Genomic DNA, 25,963 nt, shown 5'->3' with positions numbered 1-25,963 from the left:
ATTAGAGGGGGCACGCTTCCTGACTCCTGGCCAATCACAGCGAGTCTTTTCCGGGACTTGTCAGAATCTAGTTGTATAAAAATATCCCATGTATTTTTATACAACTATATTCTGCCAAGTCTCAGCAAAGACGCGCTGTGATTGGTCAGTAAGGAAGCGTGCCCTCTCTAATACGGCGGCGGCCGTCGGAGGAGGCGTCTACCGTTATATGTCTATGCCCCTCACCTCCTCTCTACCCTCTTTACCATCTCCTCCTCCTCCTCTCTCCTCCGTCACCTCACGTTGCCCAGGGTGTTACCTGTCTCAGGTTGCGGGTGACCTTGACGTCGTGCCAGGAGTTGTCGTTGAACTTGCCGTTGACGGGCTCCACCAGGGCCTCGAAGGCCCCGGAGCCCAGGTTGATGACCAGCGACACGGCGCCGTTCTTCAGCGCCAGGTTGACGTAGTCGGCCGACTTGCCCGTGTGCAGCATGAGGCCGTTGCGCTGCAGCGTCTTGAAGGAGAGCGTGATCTCGTCGCTGCTCGACTGGATGGGGCTGGGCGACAGGTCGTAGCAGAAGTACTCGGAGCCCTTGAACGTGGCCACGTACTCCTCGCGCGCTGTTTGGGGGGAAAGAGGAAGGAAGGAAGGAAAAGGGAGGAAGAAGGAAGGAAGATGGAAGGAACAGGAGAGAGGGGAAAAGCGGGAGTAGACAAAACGTTACATTTCACATTTCGACGCGCGGATTTGCGCTCTGAGCTTACACCGTCTGTGATCGTTTTCTTCCCACACCGCGCTTCCCCCTGTACACTCACAAACAGTGGCGTCGGGAGGGAGGGGAGGAGGGGGGGGGGGGGGGGTGGCTTAAGGGTCTTAAGCCTCGGATATATTGCTGCCAAGCTACTGATCTCTTATTACTGTTTATTATTATTTTATTTTTTAACCGATTAAGACCTGAGGCCGATTCTACAAAAGCCCTCTAAAGTGGTTCTTACAGTTTCAAGATCTTTTCAAAATGTTCAAAAATAGCTGATGTACAAGCTCGCAGCACGGCACGAAGTGACGCGCTGTGAGCTTGTATATCTGCTATTTTTTGAATAGCCCACGCTAAGATCTAAAATGACACAGACGCTTTCCCGGTTTTAACGGGTTAAATCATCTTACAATCTCTCTCTTCCCAGATATTATTCAGCAAATAGTGAAACAAAGATTATGCCGATTATAGCGGGATTACGGGTGATGCAGTATTTAGTCTGAAGACAAGAGAACAGCGGGATCATAGTGTCTGTCTGTCCGTCTCAAACTTGCCCTCGTTTGCTCCCGATGTGTGCACTGATATCTTTCACTCACACTGCAGAGATGTGCCTGTCATTCACACTGGCAAACATTACATGGTCTTTGTTTGACAGGAATATAGTTAGAACTATAGACAGACCCTGATGAAGACCGTCTAGGTCGATACGAAATAAATCCTATATATTTTTTCATCAAAGTTATTATTTTCTGTGCAAGTATGCTGTCCACACCATTTGGGAGTTAAGCAGTACTTATTTGAAAACCCTTTTTTGTTCATAGTTAGAACTATAGTAGGAAAATAATTTACTCAAATAAGTAGAACTTATTTTGTTAATCTAAGTTTTAAATAGCTCTATGTTTTGATAGTAATCATTGCTTTATAGAGTGTTTATTCACTAACATGAGTCTCCTCGTCTCTCCAGCTCTTTAGTAAACATAAAATACATTTCCAGGTCGGGATACAAATGTTATCCAAGCAGGAAAGAGAACTCATACAGGATACAGGATAAACAAGTGAAATTGGAAGTGATGACACAAAGAAATGAAACTGGAACACAATGAAATTGATAAATAGGTACTCTCTCCTGATTGACTAAAACTGGCAACCCACCTGCAAACATTATTTTCTGTTTATTTAACAAAAACTTTTGTTTTGAACAAAAAATATCCCTCACCCTACCTTAAAATACTGTTCCTATGTCATGTTACGCAAGCTAACAGCTGGCAATTGATCAAACACGTTGCAGGCATAAATTAGCATTCTAATTCTGCCTAGGCTTACAGTATCATGTCACTTGTGGTTTGCTGCTCTGATTTGCTTGGTCATACTGTTCATATAGGCTACTGTATATGGGTTATTTTTGTGAGATTTCTTTCTACATTCATGTTTATTTTTGAGACACAGCAGTGTGTTTGATCACTGTTCCCATTCAGTTTGCTATTAAAAGGTGTTAGCAGCCTACTATTGCATTATTTAGAGCACTGTTTCCCAAACACTGGGCCGGGACCCATTTGTGGGTCGTGGACACATTTATTTTTCAAAGAATAAATAAAGAGTAAATAAATAAAAAACATCAAAGAATTAGAAATCTGTTTAAAGGTATAGTTCACCCCCAAAAATAGGGGAGTCTTGAATTCATGGATATTTTTTTGTTTTTGTCGCATTCCTAAGCGAATAATCTGATGACCGGCAGTGATTCCGGTAGTGTCTCCTTTGTGTCTCCTACCGGAACCGCTGCCTACCGGTCCGCTGGTCATCAAAATATTGGCTTATAGCCGATCTACTTGAGCTCACAACGCGTTGCATCGCGACCCGTTGTGATCTACTATTGATCTGCTATTGATCTGCTCTACTGTGATCTGCTATTTTCACTCGCTTGGGTCCTGGGGAGACATTCAGATTTCTCTTTTGGGTCTCGAGCTAAAAAGTTTGGGAACCGGTGACTTAGAGAGTAGTCAACACTGTAGACCTAATATAGAACACATTGCTGGTGCTAGATAGACCACAAGGTTTGGTGAAGGGGTTACAATATTATATTTCACTATATTTTCAGATGTAAGATATGCACAGACAGATCATTCTTTAAAGAGGAATACTGATGTTGTCAGTGTGTCATTCAGAATGCTGAAGGCTCCATCATAGGGGTATTGTTATAGATAAAGTTAAACAGACCTGACATCTTGTGACCTTGTGATATGCAGACTCTTCCACAGAGTTGCTTTTAAAGCAAATATTTTTCATTTATGGCTATAGCCAAGGGCAGATAACACAAGATCCACAATGTAAGAATAAATAAAAAATACAGCTAAAGTATAACCTTAAAGGACCCCTTTTCTGTCCTGGTTTTATGCCCTGTGTGGGTGGTGTTTTATTGATTTATAATGTTATTTATTTGTCAATTTTATATTAAGTGAGTGTCTGTTGTTGGATTATAATTGATTTAAAATCGAAATAAAATTCCATCACAGATCAGGTTTACTGTTTAATGGATTTATTTTTAGAACATAATGGCCCAGTTAATTATACCCGTTTTAAACACAGATTACTATGTTACTAATCTGCACTTAACAGAACATAACTTGGAAGCATTTAATCATATGAATTAAATATCATCCCTCCTCAAAATGAAGCCATTATTGTCTCCTTTAGTTACTTCTTGAGTGCTTTTAGATTGCAGTATTTAACACCAAATTTAATTGAGAAAACCTTTCTTACGGGGGAGGATTCCCCAGAACCCCCTTTACAGGGGTTAAGCCTCTCATCTTTTAAACAAGGCTATAGAAACACCGCCTGTTTCACAAACAAAATGGTGGATGGATGGCATCAGAGAGAGCCAGCTGAGTGAAAAACAAAGGCTCTTCCGGGGCCTGTGCGTCAATTTGATTTGGACACATGCAGCAACAACACAACACACATTGCGTAAGACGTGTTGTTTATTGTCGAGCCGCCCCTCCGTCGCTGCCAGCGGTTGGGAAAGGAGATTCTTCCTTTCCCATACACCTCTAATCGGTGCATGGAGTGGCGTATAAACAAGCTTTGATCATCCATGTGGGCTGGAGATTAAACGGCATGGATTGCGAGGAAGGGAGCCGGCGGTGAGTCGACTGTAGCATTCCAAACTCGTTATGAAACCTGCCATCTCGCCTTTTGAAAGAAAAGCTGCGCCGGCAATCCAAAGCGACCCGCACTTTGCTTGACAACGCGGCTGGCTTTCCGTGACATGCCGTACAAACTTGTGTGTTTGTGTGTGTGTGTGAGTGCGGAGGCGTGTGTATATCCGTTCTGCACACGTGTGCAGTGAGAGAAAGAAGGCAGAGGGGAAAGATGTTTTTTTTTTTCTCTTTCACTTCTTTCAAGGCTGAGCAACTATGAGGATGAGGATGGAGAACGACTATAGTACCTATATAAGCATCATGCCAGCCACAGCAAAGCCAGATCAGCCAATCAGAATTCACAATGCAGGCAGAGAGCCAATGGCAACTTACCGTGCGAACCCTTAGTGACCTGCAAGGACACTAGACCAAGGTTTTGCAATCCATCATTCTTAAGTTCACGCACTCTTATCTGCACACACATAAGGTACACACGCGCACACACACACACACACGCGCGCACGCACACACACGCACACACACGCACACAAAATCCTTCACACCCAACAGCACATAAACACGTACACATACGCAAGCAAGAGGCACAATCACACGCCTACGCACACGCGCACAAATCTGCGTGCGCTCGCATTATAAAACCGCCATATACTATTGTGCTGGCATACACAAGCAGGGACGACACTATCTCCCTCTCCCTCTCTCTCTCTCTCTCTCTCCAAGCAACCATCCATCCCCCATTCCCCCTCTCTCTCTCTCTCTTCCCTCACCGCATCCCTCTATCTTTCACACTTCCCGTTGCCCCCCCCCCTCCCTCCAGCTCCTCTCCCACAGATCTAGCTGGCCTCCTTTTTTGCTGCTCGCTAGCTGGTTGTAGCCTTCTGCACGACGCCTCTGGCGTAGCCACCATCTTCTGGCTCACGCTAATGAGGGGAACAGAGGGGGAACTCAACACAACTCAACGCACTGGGTCAGGCGTGAGCCAAGACGAAAGAGGAACTCTGCAGGCGACTTACGGGAGAAGGAAGGGATGGATGGATGGATGGAGTAGGTAGGGGGTTGGTGCGGAAGGGGGGAGGGGGGGGTAGGGGTTGGTGGTGGCAGTGTGAAAACCTGTGTGATTTAGTTAGCGCGTGGGTGTCGCGTAAGTAGGAAGTAAGACCTCCGATTGGATTTTAAGTACAATTTGGTCGTTAACCACTTGCGACATAGTGTCCCTATTTTGGCCATGGCATTATTAGGTGAAATGCAAATTAACATACCATTTAAAAAAAAAATATATATACATATATATGTTTTTAAATCAAACAATTTCTGCATTTTCTAAAATAATGAGCGTCTATAGATTGGCTATTTTAACCACTCGTCACAACAAAGAATATAAGGCTTATAGGTGGTTAACCACATAGGTGCCTGTTCCGGGCATGTCATAAAAAAAGTGAACATTCTGCAAGATTGGAGATTTGGTGTAGAGGGAAAAGGAGGTGCCAGGTACAGACCATGGGGTATAAGGGTTTAATTGGTTACGGTATAGAGGCGGGGGGGGGGGGGGGAGAGGTGCACAGCGGCAGAATCAGCTGTACTTGACTGAACACGACCAGAAGATGAAAATAATAACGATGGAGTATACATGCAGGAAGAGCAGAACTCAAAAAGACGTGTCGGCGCGCTAAACCGTCTCTTTCTGCCTCTGTGCCCGACTAAAAAAAAAACCTTTAAGTGTGACTGCCAATACGTGGGCAAGTCTTCGCTGTATGTCGTGCAGAAACCTCGTATCTCCATGTTTCCAACTTGTTATGTTTATTCGTTGAATTAACGCCCCTATACTTCATCATTCAAGAGTGGCGCGCAAAAGTAGTGAAAACAGCCAATCTACAAGCTCACAATGCCTCGCGGTGCGAGGCGTTGTGAGCTTGTAGATAGGCTATTTTCACTATCGTATGTAAAACAGAAGAAATCATGAAAAAATCATGAAAAAAGGAACGGTTTTGGACTTACGAGATTTCTGCCCCGACAACAAACCAAGTGCAAAACAATGTGTCGCTTGCCAGCATGCGTGTGAGTTCCTCCCCTCCCAGCATGTTAATTAACTGTGTGCGCGCCTGAGGGACACGTGCGACACTGCGCGTCACGCAGCCTTCCCCGTGTGTCACGCGTGTGTGTGTGTGTCGCGTGTGTGTGTGTGAGAGAGAGATAGGGTGTCGGGGCGAGAGAGTTTCTTTTTTTTATGCAGCGTGCGTGAAATGTGTGCGGGGGTGCGGGCAGGCGGGTGCCTGGTCTCTGTAAATATTGGTGTATTGCTGTCAGAAAAGCTATTACCAACTCAGGGCCCCAGGCTGCTCTTTACGGAGAGGGGAGCGAAAAGGGGGAGGGAGGGAGGGACGGGCGCGCGCGCGCGCATACACACATATTCATACACGTTCACGCAAACACTGCAATAGCCTCACACGCTTAATGCGATCGCGTATACAGTCACAAATACGGCATACACAAACGCACACACACAGGCTTGCGACGCAATCGCTCCGACACACACACACACACACACACACACACACACACACACACACGCACACACACACACACACACACACACACACACACACACACACACACGTTTGTAATACTACACTTTTGAGGACATCAACATTTTAGGACAGCATTGAAAATGCCAGAAAATTGCTGAAAAAACTAAGTATAAATCAGGCATAACTCCAATCCTGACCCCATTATAAACGTAACCTCTAAATACCTAATCCTAATCCAAACCCCAACCGGAATCTTTTCCTATTTGTTTGCCTAATTCCCCAAATAATTTCCATTTCTCTTGTGAGGGACCAGGAACATGTCCCTCACAATGTCTATTTCTCAAATTCTACTATACTTGTTGGGACATCTGGCCCTCACAAGTATAGTAACATACACTTAACACACGCGCACACACACACACACACACACACACACACACACACACACACACACACACACACACACACACACACACACACACACACACACACACACACACACACACACACACACACACACACACACAAACAGACACGCCGACAAAATGTAGATGAGGAAGGGGATCGAGAGGGGGGGGGGGGCCCAAGTGGTTCACAATGAGAACACAGGCGGCCGTCCGGTGGCATTCTGGCTGTAATTTACCGAGGTGCCATTAGCTTTCAGTGTGCAACACTCTGCGCATTCTGTTGCTAATTTACACACATGTCATTAAAGCGGACAGCAGCGCATAAAGCATCTACTGCATCGATCTGAGAGGCCCTGCAAACACTCACCATGCACTCCCACCGCGCTCCGTTACCTCTCTCTCACACAGACACACACACATACGCACACACGCACGCACACACGCACAAGTTACCATACTTGTACATTTAGGACAGCAATTTTATGAATGCCATTTTTAATAAATGTAGCCATTTTTAACCGTAAGCCCAAAGCCGAAAAATAGCAGAGCTTAATATAGATCAGCAATTTTTCGGGTGCATGACACTGCCACGCATATACTGTAAGTATTTAACTCCTAATTCCAACCCCTAAACCTAACCTCTAAAATGTTAACCTCTAAATCTAATCCCAACCCCAACCGGAATCTTTTTTGTAATTGTAAATGTAATTAAACAACCATGTCTCTTGTGAGGACCGGGAAATGGTCCTCACAATGTCTATCGACTACACACATGCACGCACGCACACACATACTTGCACATGCGGCACAGGCAGGAAAATGCGTATCGGGTTACGCGTTCGTTCACTCGGACAGACCTGCGGACATGCGTGCGTCGCACACTGTGTATGTGTATGCCTGGTAACCTGCGCTCACACATGCACACACACTGTACACACACACACACACGTACGTATAGCGTGGGGGTGGAGGAGGGGGGAAGGGTTGGAGCAGGCGTTACTCTGTGCTCTCCTACAGATTAATGGAGTGAGTCAGTATTAGCTCAGCGTAAACACTGAGACAGACAGTGACATGTCACCCTCCATCCTGAGAGGGGACGCAGTTCATCACGCCCACCACCAGGAGGACGGCAAAAACGAGAGACCCGAGACGCAGAGACAACCACGAGGAAGATGTAGAGGGGAGGCAGGGAAGAGGAAGGCCAAGAGAGAAACCTTGGTCGTATATAATTTGTGTGATGTCTATGCAGCATAGCAGGGGTCTTCAACAGGGGGTCCGGGACCCCAAGGGGGTCCTTAGAGCTACTATAGGTGGTCCGCCAAATCTTTGTGTGATAGGATGTTTTTTTTTTTATATTAACCACTTGAACCCTAGCATCCCTATTCTGAGGGGAACATTAGCCGGATATAACTAGCGCGAGAAGCAAGCGTTGTGAGCTTGTAGATCTGCTATTTTTGGCAAAGGGGTTTGGTGTAGGGGGGAAGAGGAGCAAATCAAGTACTTAGTATTGAAGGTTTAAGTAGCCTATAGTTAAATGTCTGAAATGAACAAAAAACATACATTTACACAACATGGCAGGGGGTCCCTGCTCCCTGCTTCATCTCTCTCTCAGCTAAAGCCTTCCATTTAGACGGCAACAGCGTTTTCGGAAGGTTGAAAAAGCAAAAAACAAACATGTAGATAGCATTATTTAGATAGATGCTAGATTCATTGTTTACCTGGTATCCTATGGTTTCAAGGTACAGAATATTATTTTGATAGTATATTGTTTTAGACTGATGCTAGGTTCTTGGTTTACACTGTGATCCTAGTTTACTGAGGCACTACACTGTCACAAGTCGCTCTGGATAAAGGGAGAGTTCACCCAAAAAAATACTACCCCCTATGGAGAATTCATGGATATTTTTTGTTTTTTGTCGCATTCCTAAGCCAATAATTTGATGACCGGCGGACCAGTAAGCAGCGGTTCCAGTAGGAGACACAATGGAGACTATTTGCCGGTCATCAAATAATTATAAGGGTTCTAAAGCTCCCACTAATCCTCCATTTCTTGTTTTTCTCCTTGCTGATCGCTGTTTAACAGAAACGGTGACTACTTCAAAATGGCGGATCGCCGATCGAAACGGTCTTCTCTGGGCATCTCACACAGCTACCCTGTGTGTTTACAAACAGTTTAACGCACTATTTTAAGGTATTTAGCGAAGTCTGTGGCTACATGAAAAAAAAATGAAAAAAAAACAATAAATCGCTGGCACTGGTGAGTACATTATGATATTAAACTCTGGCGTGGAATGTGTTAAGAGCAAACCAATTATAAGTTTGGGGGAGAACTATCCCTTTAAGAGCAAACCCTAGCATCCCTATTCTGAGGCAAAAATAGCCGGAAGAAAATAGCCGATCTACAAGCTCACGACGCATCGCAATGTGAGCTTGTACATCAACTATAGGGTTTCAGTTGGTTAACTACTATTCAATTAACGAAAGAGGGAAAGACTGATGGCAGGAAGGAGGGCAGGAAGGATAAGGATAAGGAAGGATGGATGGATAGAAAGGAAAGAGTGAAGGAGATGAATGGTAACAAAAGGTGTGGAGGGGGAGGGGGGGTACGAAATGGAGACATGAGGAATGAATAAGAAAAATTAATGAAACAGAGCAAGAAGAGGAAGAAATTGGAAACCAGATGAGAAAGATGTGGCGAGGGAAAGGAGCGGAGATAGACTGAATGCCATCATTAATCTATCATTATAATTGAATGAGAGAGAGAGAGAGAGAGAGAGAGGGGTAGGAACTGCCTCTCTGAGGGGCTCTTGTTGCTCGTGGGACCAGCTGTGACACGCACCGCCCCGACGCCACCGTTAACCACACGGAGTCCCTCAGGGCTCTATACTAGTGTCTTTTCTGTTTTACATTGAAAGCTTTAGCTGTAAAATAGCAGATCGACAAGCTCACAACGTTGCGAGCTTGTTGATCTGCAAAGATTCTAGCGAAAGTCTTCCCCCACAATAAGGATGCTGGGGGTTTGAAGTGGTTAAACACCTCATCAGCATAGATACACCCCCCACCCCCATGTGCACACATTTCAGCGTGCACACCACGCACGCAGCCCTGTGCACGTGGAGCATGTCATATCGTGCGGCTTTGGCTCCTTCCTCATCGTCCTCCTCAACCTTTCACACACACGCACTAATTTGGCATTTCCATGGCAACTCCGCGATAGGGGGGCTACAGAAAGTGCATGCACGTGCACGTCTGAAGCCCCGCGCCGCGCGCACGTTTGTGTGTGCCCGTGTCCGTGTGTCCGTGTGCATGTGTGTTCGTTTGTGTGTGCCCGTGTCTGTGTGTGTGCATGCGTGTTCGTTTGTGTGTGCCCGTGTCTGTGTGTGTGTGTGTGTGTGTGTGTGTGTGTGTGTGTGTGTGTGTGTGTGTGTGTGTGTGTGTGTGTGTGTGTGTGTGTGTGTGTGTGTGTGTGTGTGTGTGTGTGTTTTTGTGCATGTGTGTTCGTTTGTGTGTGCCTGTGTCTGTGTGTGTGTGTGTGTGTGTGTGTGTGTGTGTGCGTTTTTGTGCATGTGTGTTCGTTTGCGTGTCAGTCAGGGAGATGGAGAGAGGGCGAGAGAGAGAGAGGGAGAAGGGGAGAGAGTGATTGAGTGAACAGTACATTATCACGGACAGCTGTACTGAATCAAGATGGCGGAAGGGAGGATGGGAGCACATCAGGGGAGCTTGCATTATACAGCACCTGATAGAGAGAACCGGGCGGGGGGTGTTGAGGGGGAGAGAGAGAGCAAGAGAAAGGCAAGGAAAAAGAAAGGATAGTGAGAGATCAAACAGAGGACAGGGGGGGTTGGAAAGTGCAGGAAGAGAGAGAGAGGGACCCAATTTGGGGACAGGGTAAGACGCACCCAAAAAAAAAGGAAAGAAGTGAAAAGGATGGAGGGCGGGGGGTTAGAGAGAGAGAGACTGAGAAGGGAAGCGATAGAGGCGGGGAGAGAGGGATGGAGAGAGGGAGAGAGGGAGGGAGGGAGGGAGAGAAAAATGCTGGTGTATCTAAATCGTGGAGTAGCAAGCCTCAATCACAGCGCTGCTGTCATCCCAGAGATAGCACACTGCAATTCCCCTGCACCTCATTTTAGTCCACCGTGCATTTCTGCTATCAGCTCCCCTCAGACTGTCCCTCACACACACACGCACACGCACACACACACACACACACACACACACACACACACACACACACACACACACACACACAGTCACACAAACGACGTGCGTGCACGTGGCACAAACTCATCAGAACATATGGGGGCTGCATCCCTCTTTAATAAAACAGGCACACGTGGATTAAGCGTCCGCATATACGGATAGATGTCATTTTGCAGCCGGGGCGGGCGTGTGAATGTATGCTAACATATGCACAACGCTTTTTGTTGCATTAGCCCCCTAAATGTGTGGAAATCCATATGGTGGAGTTCAAACCCACGCCTCTGTCTCTAGGCAACACTCTATCTCATGCCTTCAAAAAGACTATTGCATGCAAGGCACAGTCTGAGGGGTGGGGGGGGGGGGGTGGGCGGTAGGATAGAATATTACCCTCATAACATTATCCTTATTTTCCATTTTTCATTTTCTTCCACTTTAGTCGTTATGCCAATTCCCCCATGTGGTCCCTGTCGCATGATAACCCTTTCAGTTGGTTGGCCTTGGGGGAATGTGTAGAATACCACGTGTCTCCTCTGATACATGTGACGTGAGTCACCAGCCATGTATTGTCTATGATCTGACAGTGAGTTTTACCGAGAGGATTTAATGCATGAGGAGGAACATGCTATGTCTCCCCAGGTCTGCTCCTTGCTGAACAGGTGCCCCGACCACTGTTGATTTTGTCGACTAAAACTAACGAAAAATGTTTGTCGAGTACCTTTTTTCACTGACGAAAACGGAATAAAAACTCCACAAAAACTAAGCTATGATGACTAAAACTAAGACTAAATATATCAACATTTCTTCGTCAATAAATAAAAGACTAAAATGTTAGGGAGGGACTAGTGGAGAAGAGATCCAGTAGAACTAAGACAAGTCATTTCATGTTTGGTTGCACTCGGGTGTTGCACTCTGAAAATAGCAGATCTACAAGCTCACAACGCGTCACGCTGCATGCGACAGGTTGTGAGCTAGTAGATCGGCTATTTTCAGCACGCAACCAAGTGTAAAATCAGCCATTACGACGCCATCAAGGCATCGCCAAAATACTAGTCGACTAAATCAACTGTAGATTTAGTCGACTCTAATCTTATGATATATAGTCAACTAAAACTAGACTAAAAGTAAAACATTTCAGATGACTAAAACTAAATGGGATTGTATTCAAAAGACAATGACTAAAACTGAATAAAAATGTGCTGTCAAAATCAACACTACTTCCAGCCCAGCTTTCCACCCAAATGTGGCCAATTGTGTTCGTTACAGCTGGACGATTCAAACCCCTAGTTTCTGTGGTGGCACTTTAACCCCTATGTCACCGGGATGCCCATTACCCTCAAAACAGTAGGCAGTAGTAGCATGACTGTAACCTTACTTACTCGTTTTGTACCACATATTAAGCACTATTTGAAAATAGTTGATCTACTGCTGCTGCCTTTGATTGAGTTACTTTTCTTTGTCTTTCTCTTCTGCACTGTAATTGCATCTGTTGTTTTTACTCCTTTTGTTTTATGCATCCTTAATGTCATTGCATAATTGTGTTTCCTTTGCTTGATGTTCTGTGGAAAGCACAGTTGAATTGCCTTGTTGTTGAAATGTGCTATGAAAATAAAATGGCCTTGCCTTGCCTACTGTACAAGCTCACATTGCGTTTCAATGCGATTTTTACTATTTTTATTGAAAAACCTTTGCATACAATGACATGCTCACAATAGGGACGCTAGGGTAGTGCTGGGCAATTAAGCCATTCAAACCAGGAACGCATCTACAAATGTCTTCTAAATCCTAACAGTTTTCTGAAAACCGTATGTTGCTATAATATCAGTGGTTCTCAAACTTTTTCATGTCAAGGACCATCGAAAATGATATGTATTTGGCCGCGGACACCCATCTCAAAATATTTTGTTCCAGGGACCCCCCAGAAGCAAAGATTTGAGTTACAAATGTTTGCCTGAAAAATATATATATTCAAAGATTTGCACAAATTTTAGTAGGATTTTTTTTTAAATAAATTCTTTGAATTTCTTACATTGAATCAACACAAGAAAATTCAATTAGATTTTCTATAATCAACTGAAGTCTGATTAACCAACCACCATTATACTTTGTTGTACAATGGTGGCGTGCAAAAACAGCACGGCCATAATATTTACAGTACAGAGTAGACCTCCTCAGAGAACTAACCTTATTGTTCATTAATTGTGGTTAATAAATTATTTCAAAATTGAAATAATTGTGACACCAATTTGAAGACTGGTTTCTTTCAAAATTGGCTCGGAAAAAAAAACATCTATCAGGAGACACCACAAGGGGAGGTAAATGTAATTTTCCAATCTCTTTAGTAAATATAGTGATTGTATTTGTATTATTACAAACATGTATTATTGTTTTAATAGCGCTAATTAACACAATAAAGCTCACTTCATGCCGCGCTAATCCCCCCCAAGGACCCCTTGGGGGGGATTTTGAGAACCAATGTTCTGATAGATGAAGACTTCTGTGCTTTTATAATCCTTCCATTGGAGGTGTATTCTCTGTTTTCAGCAATATGTGTGTGTGTGAGGTTTCCAGAGTGAGCAATCAAACATCAAACTGAAATCAACCGTCTCTTGACGCTTTTCATTTCTCATTCTTTCGACCTGTTATCGGCGCTGCTCATATCTCATCCCTCATCTCTCTCTCTCTCTCTCTCTTTCTCCGTGTCTGTATAGCTATAGCTACGGTTTGGCCTTTTCTCTACGGTACCCAGGGATACCGGCTTGTTTCCATGACAATGTCTCCAGGCAGAACTAGAGTATTTGTCTTAAGCCTGGATAAGATCAGAGTCAGCTTCATCCCCTCTTCACGCACACGTACACGCACGCACACACGCGCTTACAAGCACACACACACACACGCACACACACACACACACACACACACACACACACACACACACACACACACACACACACACACACACACACACACACACACACACACACACACACACACACACACACGAACACTATCAAGGATAATCACACGCATGGTAAACCGCCTTATGTGAGCACCCACGCATGCATACATTTATACATTACATACCGTATTCATACATATATACATGTACAGTGTTTGAATGTGTGAAGTGTTAAAGACATGAACGTGTCATGTCGACACATTCACAGCATGTGCAAAAACTGTGGTGTAAAGTAACTAAGGACATTTACTCAAGTATACTGGTACTTGAGTATGCATTTTTCCCCCAATACTTTTACTTCTACTACTTCTACTGCTCTACATCTCAGAGGAAAATATTGTACTTACTCCACTACAGTTACTGGACAACTTCAGTTACCATTTACTTTGCAGATTCATATTATTATTACAAAACATACTATAATCGGTTAAGCCCTATTTTATACACAACAGGTTGCGATGCGAGCCGTTATGTAGATCTGCTATTTTCGAAAGGCCACGATTTTTTTTACAATAGTTGTTGGTACTGTAAGTATATTTTGATGTTGATACTTTTGTACCTTTACTCAAGTAACATTTTGAATACCAGACTTTTTCATGTATTTCTACATTGCGGTATCGATACATTAAAGAACGCGCGTACTTCTTCCATTTCTGCATGTAAGCATGCACGCATGTACACACTCGGCTCTAGTGTGAACTGAAGCAGCCAGCAGGTCATTTTGCAGAATAACTTTTCATAAAGGCAACGTAATGGCTTTATAATGAATGGTGTGCTTATTTCAGATGTCCTACTTACGCCAGACAAGCACAATAAATGAATTTGTGTGAATGTGTGACTGTGTGTGTGTGTGTGTGTGTGTGTGTGTGTGCAACGGGTGGTGTTCTGTGCGAGCGAGTGCGCGCGTTTCCGAATGCATGCGCGCGTGCCCGTTCGTGCGCACGCACAAGCGTCCTAACTGAGTGCGCTCGTGTTTTGGCATGCAGCATAGGGATGAATATTGTCGATGTCGGGTCAGAAACCTTGTAACTCCGTATTTAAACTTTCCGTGTTTTTCTTTTCTCGTAAAATTAACGCTCCACTTCGTCATACACACAGTTCGATGTGACGCGTTGTTATGTTGTAGATCTGCTATTTTCACAATTTTAATAGAGAAATATGAATAATAATAATAAAAAACGAACGGTTTTGGACATACAAGGTTTCCGCCCGTCTGCAGTGATATCAGATGCCAGATGGGCTTTGCTGGAGTGAACTGCCAATTGGGCCAGCATGCCCCCCTCCTCCCTCCTCCCCACCTCCCAATCCCCACCGCCCCCAGTCACACAGTGGAACGGCCCGGAACAGGTAACAGACAATCGTAGAGCAGACCGGCACCATCCCTCAGCGGGGGGAAGGAGGGGGGAGTAGGGTCGGGGGGGGGGGGGTTTCATCTGCGAATTAATCCGGCCCACGTGGGACCATGTCGACACGGAGAGAGAGAGAGGAGAGATTTAGCACCCCTTACGGAGAGACGCCCGCCATCTTATCTCCCCTCTTTGTCTCCGACCTTCTCAATCCTCGCCCCCCCCCCCTCCCCCCGCGCACCCCGCCCTCCCCTCCTTTCGCACTTTGACAACGTGGCCCCTATCTCGTCTTCCCATCACCTTTTCCACTCATTCGCACTTCTCCCCTCGTTCCTCTCCTCTCTGTCTATTTCACACAACCTCCCCGCCCCCACACCCACCTACCCTCCCCTTCCCTCCCCTCCTCTCCCTAGCCAGCTACCTCCAACCAACCTCCTCCACTCTTCTCTCTTTCTCCGCTATCTTGCTCTGTAAATGTTAAGCGTGTTTGGCGTCTGGTATTTGGAGTTTGTCTTGTGGGCGAATAGAGGGCGCGCCGTCTGGGTTTTGCAACGTTAGCTTTACAGGGCAAAAAAAAAATTAAGCGAGCCATAGAGTCTCATAACGGTCGGTGTGTGGCCCTTACTGTCCAAACTTTATCAATTGATAGTACAGTAAAAGTTACCAGCTGTGCAGTTTGTGAATGAAGTGGCACAAATCTCCAGTGTGGTGTTCAGTGGTGAAATCACACTATACTATAAGCTGGCTGCTTGTGAGCATGTCCTAGAGTGGTGATGGCCTAATCTAATGCCTCATTTGTCCAGAAGCTAATAGTGCTCTTGTCTTTACACATATTTACACATATGTCACCAAGTAACAACAAAAGTGATAGTCAAACATTTGCATCCCGTTAGCAAGCTGGAGGGGGTCTTTCTCTGCCCCATGATTTGTTTGATGCTATGTTTTGTATTGTATGTGTTGTCAGTATTAGCTGCAAGCTAAGTAATGGCTGCGGATAACCTTAATCCTTCCAAGTCCCTGAGCCTGGACCAGTGGTCTTTTGGTCGTTGGACAGGCAGACACTACGGCGGACACTACGGCGTGTGGCCAGTTTTTTTTCACGCGCACGCACATGTACGGCCCTGTACGGTGCACACGCGTGCACGCTACTGCCGTAACGCTGTACCGTACCGGCGGGAGAAAAAAAAACACCATTACACCGCTGCCCAGGACCCATTCAAATTGCACTTTAAAACAAAATGTGAGACGCCAAAAAGCCAACATAATTGCTGGTATTTTGCTTGCACACTCGTTATTCTTGCGAGTGTCTACTTTTGTGTGGATATACACTAACAGGAGCTCCCTCCTTAAATCCTGTATCACATTGCACCTGACACTGTGTGCTCTTGTTTACATTTACTTTATCTAGCCAGTTAGGCCACTGGGGGGGGAGAAAAATCCCTGAATTAAACGCATTAAGTTAAACCCTGGCCAGTTTTTCCTTCCTATTTATTGGAATACTCAAAGTGATCAATGATGTAAACTCATAAAGAGCATGCAGATAGTGCCACGGTGTTAAGACATAATGGTACACAACTAATTGTGTACATTAATTATAATTCACCTACACACATCCCCGCACTGGCAGGCTTGCCTAATCTTGTTTACATGCATAGATTTTCCACACTATTTCAGGCTCGTTAGTTTCACTTTCACTTTGACTCCAGCAGGTACGTGTTTCAGGCATTCATGGCCAAAGGTGGTTCTGTTTTGTGAAAGTAGAGGCATGATCTTTGAGTGGTAAATTGTGATATTAGCAAACATAAATATATATATATAACTTAATATATCAGAAAGTCTACATTTCTCAAACGTAAATGCATGTATTTAATTCAGTCTAACCAGTCCCTGTTGGTGATAAAAGTGGATAACCAGCTGGAGGGGATATCAAAAGCAGAGGCATGGACCCCCTCCGCAGCAAATCAAACACCGTATACATACATACAGTGCATACGTACACAGTACACATACACACACACACACACACACACACACACACACACACACACACACACACACACACACACACACACACACACACACACACACACACACACACACACACACACACACACACATACATACATAGGTATGTACGTACATACAGATGTGCCACTTCAAAACTTCACACGTTACTGTTCTTTCCCTGAAAGTGCCCTGAAAATGCATTTTTTCCTCCCTGTTCTGCCCTTAAAACTGCACTGTTTTGCCCCTGAAAATAAGTTGTCACTACACACCCCCATTTTTCCCTTCAACAGACATCCATATACATGAGAACAAAAGAATGTGTGTTGAAGAAGGTGTCAGACTCATTATGAGGCGAAAGGTGATTTGAAGAGGTCCTTGACCAGTTGCTCAAATTAATTAGCATCATAAAAGCAGTGATCATCAAAATAATTCAGCATTTTAAATGCCCTTCTTTGTCCCTCTTATTGCCCTGGGAATCCCCTGAAAATGTACTGTCTTGCCAATGGCAGGACATTTGAAGTTTTGAAATGGCACATCTGTATGTACATACATGCATGTACATGCATGTATGCATGTATGCATGTATGCATGTATGCATGCATACATGCATACAGTACATACATACACACATACGCAAACAAACCCTCAGGCAGACCCTGTGTGATCCGCGTGTCGACCTAGTGGGTCATAATTTGTTGCCTTGCTTAAAACAAATCCTATATGTATTTTTTCATCAAAGACGGAGTGCCTTGGAATTCTTTTCTTTGCAAGTCTGCAGTCCACACCATTTGGGAGTTAAAAAGCAGTAGTTCTTTGAAAACCCTGTTTTGTTCACAAACAAACCCTTGTCATGAACTGCATGAGGAAACAAATGTAAATGAAGATGTGTTTACCGCTGGGATCATGATGCCACTAATATACATATTTCCCGTGGTTCAGACGACAGTGCAGTTAGTGCAGTGCAGTGTACAGTGTACATGACTGATAACCACACGGAGGGTGTCAGGCATTAATTAGCATTGTGACCTGATGTGTCCCAGTGTAGCTGGTGGGAGCTGAGGCCATGTTTCATGTTTCTAGGTCAGCGATGCTCAACCTGTGGGGCCGGGGCCCTTACTGGTGGGACCGGGAGGATACTGCAAGTGCCGGTCCCCCATAACTGAGAAAACACTAAGCTTCTGTAATAATACTGTATAAGTTTGGAATACAACCACCCCAAGGACTACTAGTCATTGAGTGTTCCGTAGTGTTCAGTAGACCTCTAGATTAACATATAAACAGAGCTGCTATCTTTAAACGCATTTTAAATCTGAGTTTTTTTTTGTATACTATTTAAATAGTTTTGAGAAAAAATGCTGCAATTTGTCCTGAAGTGACTGCAAAAGATTGCTGCTATTTGTCTCAAAAAGCTTTATACCCTGTATACTATGTATATAACCACGCAATGTGACATAGCTCTGTTTACACAATGCTGTACCCCTTCCAACTGTATATACTTTCCCCATTTCAACTGTTTTTATTATACTTTGATGTGCTTTAGCAATGTAAATGTATGTTTTCTCATGCCAATAAAGCTCCTTTGAATTAAATTGTATAACGTTAATATTAAGTTAAGTTATCTTTCCTCTAAAACCTAAAAAATATTTTCTTCATTTTACCGATAAATAGGAATACTATGTTAGTTCCATTGATCCAAAGCCGGAAAACAAAATCAATTGATTGATCATTAAAATGCACTCTGAAAATGCACGCCACCCACGGGCTGCCATGTTAAGTGGTCTACGAACACTTTCAAGATTTCCATGTGTGTGGGGGGATGATTGCTCTGCGATTATTAATTAAAATAAATAGCAGAGTTTTTGTTGAACGATAATACTGGAAAATACTGGAGAATTGAAGTCCTTGGCCCACTGGCAAGCGTGCACAATGAATATGATGCTAATCAGCCCAGTAGTATGAGAGATTAGTCACAGACAAAGACAGACAGGCGCACACGCACACACACACACACACTCAGGGGCGAACGCCAATTGATTTAACCTCTTGAACCCCAGCATCCTCCATATTCTGGGGGGAACATTCGCCAAAAAAAATGCCAATCTACAAGCTCCTAACGTTGTCGCAAGAGATTTGGTGTAGAACGGGGAAAAAAAACGTCCAAGAGCAGTAGTAACTCAGGTCTGTTTTTAACAAAGAATAGAGGGTTTAACCACTTAATACATCCCTGAGTCCCTCAGGGATGTATGCTAGTGGGTTTTTTGTTTTCTGTTATTGTGGGGAAAGCTTCGGCTGAAAATAGCCGATGAACAAGCTTACAACTCGTCGCAGTGCGACGAGTTGTAAGCTTGTCGATCGGATATTTTCTGCGAAAGCTTTCCCCACAATACGGGTGCTGGGGTTTAAGAGTTTAAAGGAGTAGTTAACCCCCAAAAAATATTTGCTTTTTTGTCGCATTCCTGAGGCAATCATTTGATGACCGGGTCATCGGTCATCAAATTATTGGCTTACTGTAGGAGTGTGACCAAAAAGAAAAAAAATCTCCATGAATTCATGGCTTCCTGGGGTGTGTAATTGATAGAAAATTAGTCCTTTTTTGGGTGACAAAGAATTACATGTGGTTAAAATTAAGTGGTTAAAAAGAATTACATGCTAAACACAGAAACGGAGGGGTCCATTTTCACAGTGAATTAACACTGCGGATTAATACTGTGTCATTACAAAAATCCTTATTTGGCCCCTGTGTGTGAGTGTGTGTGTGTGCGTGTGCGCGTGTGCGTGTGTGTGTGTGTGGTGGGAGGACTGAGGTTGTATTCTCAGGGACGGTAGGTACCAGGGCGGGCTGCAAGGCAGCAGGACATGCTGTGCTTTGTGCTGCTGGTACCGACGGGTTGCAAAAGTCTGCTGCCGTTCCCAACCTCACATATGGTGCAGTCAGCGTGTGTGTGCGCGTGTGTGTGTGTGTGTGTGCGCGTGTGTGTGTGCGGACGTGTGTGTGTGTGTGCGTGATCGTATGAATCCAATAGAGCAAGTGAGAGATATATCGTTGTTGTCGGGTCCAAAACCATTCCTGTTTTTATCATTATTATTTAACCCATTAACACATTGACTGCCATCGGCTAATCTCAGAACGTCCATCGTAGTGCCAAGCAATTTCTTACCTTTTTTGTTTTTTTGATTCCGTCATAGGCCCCGCTAAATCCGTTTAAAATCCGCGTTCATTTGGTTCGACACAAACACGGGACCCGACCGAACAAAACGCTGAAAACCGTGCGGCGATCCGACACTGCATTCTGGAGAACGAGAGGAAAACGCTAAAATGGTGGATGCGGTGAGAAAAACAACAAGCCAGAGATAATGGCGTCCAAAGTTGACCGCTAGACAGGAAACGGAGGCGGGAGAAAAAACGGAAACAGTATTATTTCGTTTCCGGTCCGCCCACTTCGAGACCGGAAGTGCAAAAAAAATCCGGAATCTGCACCTGCACGATTTAACATGGGAAAACTACGGGACTACGGGCTACGGGAACGGCAGTTAACGGTTGGATTTAACGGCCCGTAGGACTACGGGCCTGGCAGTGGATGTGTTAAGACCTGGAACTGTGTCATTTTTAGATTTGAGCTAAAAAGCATTATTTTACACTTTGGGCTATTCAAAAATAGCAGATATACAAGCTCATAGCGCGGCACCGAGTGCCGCGCTACGAGCTTGTAGATCTGCTATTTTTGAAAATTCGTGAAAATGTGTGCAAATCTTTGAATATATATATTTTTTAAGCAAACATTTTTAACTCAAATGTTTGCTTCTGGGGGTCCCTGGAACAAAATATTTTGATGGGGGTCCGTGGCCAAATACATATCATTTTGGGGGTCCTTGACATGATAAAGATTGAACACCACTGATATAGAAACATACATTTTTCAGAATACTGTTGAGATTTAGAAGACATGTAGAATCGGCTTCAGGTCTCAATGGGTTAAACTATAGTGAAAATACATACAAGTTCACAACGTGTCGGCCATTTTCACTCCTTTCGTGTGACACTCTCGTACGGTTTCTGCCCGACAGCAACGATATGCTAAGTCGTATGCCAGTGCCGTGCGGCCGAACATAGCGGGTCTACAAGCCCACGATGCATCGGTTCTGCAATGCGTTGTGGGCTTGTAGATTTGCTATGTTCGGCACATGACACTGTTGTACGACAAATTAGAAATTGGGCTACGTGTGGGGGAGAGAGAGAGAGAGAGTGAGAGAGAGAGCATGGATAAACATGAAAGCGTGACAGCGGACGCGTGTGCTGCCTACGTATGTGTGAGTGCAGTTAGTGCAGTGTATCTATGTGCTTTTGCCAAAAAGTGTGTGTGTGTGTGTGAGAGTGTGCGCGCGTGTGCGTGTGTGTGTGTTTGTGTTAAAACGGTCTGCTTTGATTGCCGAAATGCTTTATGAGTCACAAGTGATGAGTCACAACCCACCTCCCTCTAAAAACACACTCACGCCTGGACTCTCTCACACACACACACACACACACACACACACACACACACACACACACACACACACACACACACACACACACACACACACACACACACACACACACACACACACACACACACACACACACACACACACACTCTCCTGCTCTCATCCACTGACCGTGAAGAATGTGCAGGCAGCCTTCCTCATGCATATTTACAATGAACACACACTCACCTACTCAGAGGGCACTCCGTAAAGGTTATTGTGTGTGTGTGTGTGTGTGTGTGTGTGTGTGTGTGTGTGTGTGTGTGTGTGTGTGTGTGTGTGTGTGTGTGTGTGTGTGTGTGTGTGTGTGTGGTGTGCGCATTCGAGTGTGTCACTGCCCGTCTGCGTGTCGGCACGTGCACGCTCTTAAAAGGTCAGCCGGCGTGAGGCAGGCCACTTGTGTACACCGTGCGGTGATTGTCGGATTGATATCGAGAACACTCAAACACGGAGACAAACAACCATCATTAAATGGCCGTGCGTGCAAAGGAACGCACACAAAAAAAACACCTCACACCCGCAGTGCCGTAACATTGTATTATACTTTGTCGCAGACCGGTGTTGCGTGCCGGTGGAACAAACTCCACATTGCAGTTAGAACTGCAGACTCACTCCCAATTTTCCGCCAGAAATCTGAAGACTCATCTCTTCAGACTCGACCTCAGGCTTATAGCGTTTGACCTAGATATGATGACCATGCAGACAGACATGGTCGTTTGTTCTCATGTCTTTGCTACTTAGGCTCGTTTTTTCTTGACCACAATGTTAAAAATGTAATTTAGATAGCATGTTACTTAGAAAGATTTGAGTTTCATTGTTTACCTGGTATCCTTTAGTTTCAATGTTGATTATTATTTGATAGTATATTGTGTGGAGTAGACTGATGCCAATAGGTTTACCAAGTGATCCTAGTTTACTGAGGCACGACTACACTGTCTCTCTGCGTTTGATGTATGTGTTTACCTCGCTTACTGTCAAGTCGCCCGGGATGAGAGCGTCTGCTAAATGCCTGAATTGTAAATTGTTGAAAGCTGTGCCGGAAATCGGCTATTTTCAGGCTATAAATCAGGTTCTAATACGTGCTCGTGCGTGCTGTCAGTTACGGCCAAGAAAGAGACCACTCCACCGTCTCATCGAGAAGCAATCGCAGAGATACAGAGAAAGGGCAAACATCTGCTACTTGGCTTTAAGCACATTCTCCATCCCAGATTATTGCTGCTCAATACTTTTCAGAAAAAAATCCATTTCCTCCTCTCTTCCTTTTGCTGCTCGATACTTATGAAAATCCAATTTGGCGGCGTCCTTTCTTTTCCTCTCCCCCCACCCCCCCCCCCCTCTGCTATTCAAGCATTCGCATCCCCCCCACCCCACACCACACCCCCACTGCCCCCCCCGCCCCCCACCCCCCCACACACTCTCAGTGATTAGTGATCTGTGGGTATGGTTTCCAGAGAAAACGAAGGGTAGTATAGCTTTATTTTTTTTTCTTACGTCGCAAGAGGGGAAAAGGTCCAGGCTTTCTAATCAGGCCTTGTCTTCCTTGAGAGAATGACAGGGCTGGCAGGGGCAGACTGGAGCACCACTGGCCCTTTGGAGATACAGGGAGATGCTCTACATCACAGCCCAGAAGAAGAAGAAGACTCGCTTTATCAGTCCTCCCTTCGCTCGCTCGCCCGCTCGCTCGCTCCCTCCCTCCCTCCTTCCGTCCCGCTCTGTCACTCGTTTTTATTTTTTTTAACAGACAGTGTCTTTTTCTCTATTTCAAACACACACGCACTACGGCAACTCACACACGCACACACTATGTGCACGCGCGCTATATCTTTCTCAGACTCCTCATAGACTTCCACCCCCTCAAAAGAAACTCATTTCAGCTTTGCAGCGCTCCTCAAAAAGCCACTTTGCGCGGAGCTAACCTAAGCTAGGCTTCATCTCCACCATTTTGACAGCCTTTACATCTCAGTATGCAGAGCAAAAACACACACACACACACACACACACACACACACACACACACACACACACACACACACACACACACACACACACACACACACACACACACACACACACACACACACACACACACACACACACACACACACACACACACACGACAGCGCACACACACGACAGCGCACACAAGTATTTGGCAGTTCTTGAAAGAGAATTCAACAGCCCCAGAAAGAAAACGGGGGAAAAACTGAAGACCGATCCAGTCAGACTCAATGACAACTCTACCTTATAGCAGTGGTGGAAAAAGTACTCACGTTTTGTACGTAAGTAAAAGTACCAATATCACAACGTAGAAATACTCTGTTACATGTAAAAGCCCAGAATGAAACATTTACTTGAGTAAAAGTACAAAATAATTCACATTAAAATACACTTAAGTACTGAAAGTAAAAGTACTCATTTTGCTGAATGTCCCATTTCGCAAGTTTCCAACTGTATAAAAATGCTTTGAAAATAGCAGATCAACAAGCTCACAACGAGTTTTCAAATGGCCTAAGTATGCATAGGGCTGAAGTGGTTAATGCATTCTTTGTAATAATAATCAAAATCTACAAGGTAACTAACTAGTAACTAAAATTAATTGTACTGGAGTAAAAAGTAGAATATTTGCCTCTGTGATGTAGTGGAGTAGAAGTAAAAGTATTGAAAATTGGAAACACTCCAGTAAAGTAAAAAATCCTCAAAAGTGTACTCAAGTACAGTACATAAGTACATGTACTTAGATACTTTACACCACTGCCTTATAGCCAATGGAAATCCGAACCACTAGTAATTGTGAAGGCAGCGTGCGCCGCCCATGAATACACTCAAACGTGTTAATACTTATGTTAATACGTGTCAGTGCTTGAGTAGGTGATTTGAAATGCCTGAGCGCATAAGCCAGATGAAGCAATTAACCACTTTAACTCTATTTTGGGCATGTCATTATAGGCTAAAGTTTTCTAAAAAATCTTCCAGAAATATAGCCATTGTCAGCTTATAGATTGGTTATTTTAAAGAATGCTTGCGATTATTTGCAAATGTTTGAAAGTAGGGCTTAACCCCAGTGTTGATTGATTGATTGATTGAATGCTTTATTAGTCAAAAATGGTGAGGTGAACATTGAGCAAAAATAGGCGCTTGTAGATGGCCTATTTTCTGCAAATAGATTTGGTGTAGAGGGGGGGGGGGGGAGGATCAAGTACCACCCCCAGTGGTTCTCTAAGTGGTGGTCCCCCCAGGGACCCGCAGGGTTTCTTGAGAGGGTTCCAAATTGACCCTTATACAGGTCTGTAACTCTGCGAGCGTACAAATGGAACCAAATGGACCCGTACGGGTCCATTTGGTTCCATTCGTACGCTCTCAGAGTTATGGGGGCAAGGGGTTCAGCAACAACGGTGCTTTTTATACAATAAATCAGTGGTGTAAAGTAAGTAATTATTTGAAAACTTGAGTTACTAGTTACATTGTAGATTTTGATTATTGTTGCAAAACATACACTAACCACTATATTTTGGCCATTTGAAAATAGCCGATGTACAAGCTTACAGTGAGCTTGTAGATCTGCTATTTTCAAAAGATATTTTTTTAACTTGTGAAATGGGACATTCTGTATAATGTGTACTTTTCCTGTCGGTTCTTTAAGTACATTTTGATGCCAATACTTCTGTACTTTTACTTTAGTATATTTTGAATTCCGGACTTTTACTTGTAACAGAGTATTTCTATACTGCAGTATAGAGGATATGCGTATGACATCATCATCAAACCCGGAAGTTATGCAGGAATGCCTACTGAGTGTCAAAAAAATACTTTCTGGCCTTGACAGCCCATGCATCCAAACAGAAAAGTCATATCTGATTGCATTAAACAACATTAAACAATGTTAAACTCATTTTGCATGTTTCTTTGCCACTCGATTTGCCACTCGATTTGCCATTCACTTTAAGCATGCGCATATCCTCTATTGATACTTTTACTTAAGTGTAAAATGTGACTTTTTCCACCACTGGTGATTCATGGCCACCATTTTGAGACAGCCAGCCCACCATGAAGAGCTTACTCAAAACATAGTAAAACGCCTAGAGAGAAATCTGTGCTACGCCATGTATCAGAGC

The 25,963-nt window shown here is 44.3% G+C and overlaps 1 protein-coding gene across 1 annotated transcript in view; it reads right to left on the bottom strand.

The window, feature by feature from the left end:
* Positions 1-25,963, bottom strand: part of nrxn1a (neurexin 1a) — a gene marked incomplete at its 5' end in the record, with an annotated part of 119,349 nt that overhangs the window by 79,989 nt on the left and 13,397 nt on the right. The window contains one exon of the mRNA XM_084079255.1: positions 299-600. Coding sequence (XP_083935381.1) covers positions 299-600 — 302 coding nt within the window. The remainder of the gene's footprint in view (positions 1-298; positions 601-25,963) is intronic.

Source organism: Gymnoscopelus microlampas, assembly GCF_963454915.1.
Source record: "Gymnoscopelus microlampas genome assembly, chromosome: 14".
Classification (NCBI taxonomy): domain Eukaryota; kingdom Metazoa; phylum Chordata; class Actinopteri; order Myctophiformes; family Myctophidae; genus Gymnoscopelus; species Gymnoscopelus microlampas.
Note: the sequence above shows the minus strand (reverse complement) of the source record. Positions and strands in the feature narration are given on the sequence as shown.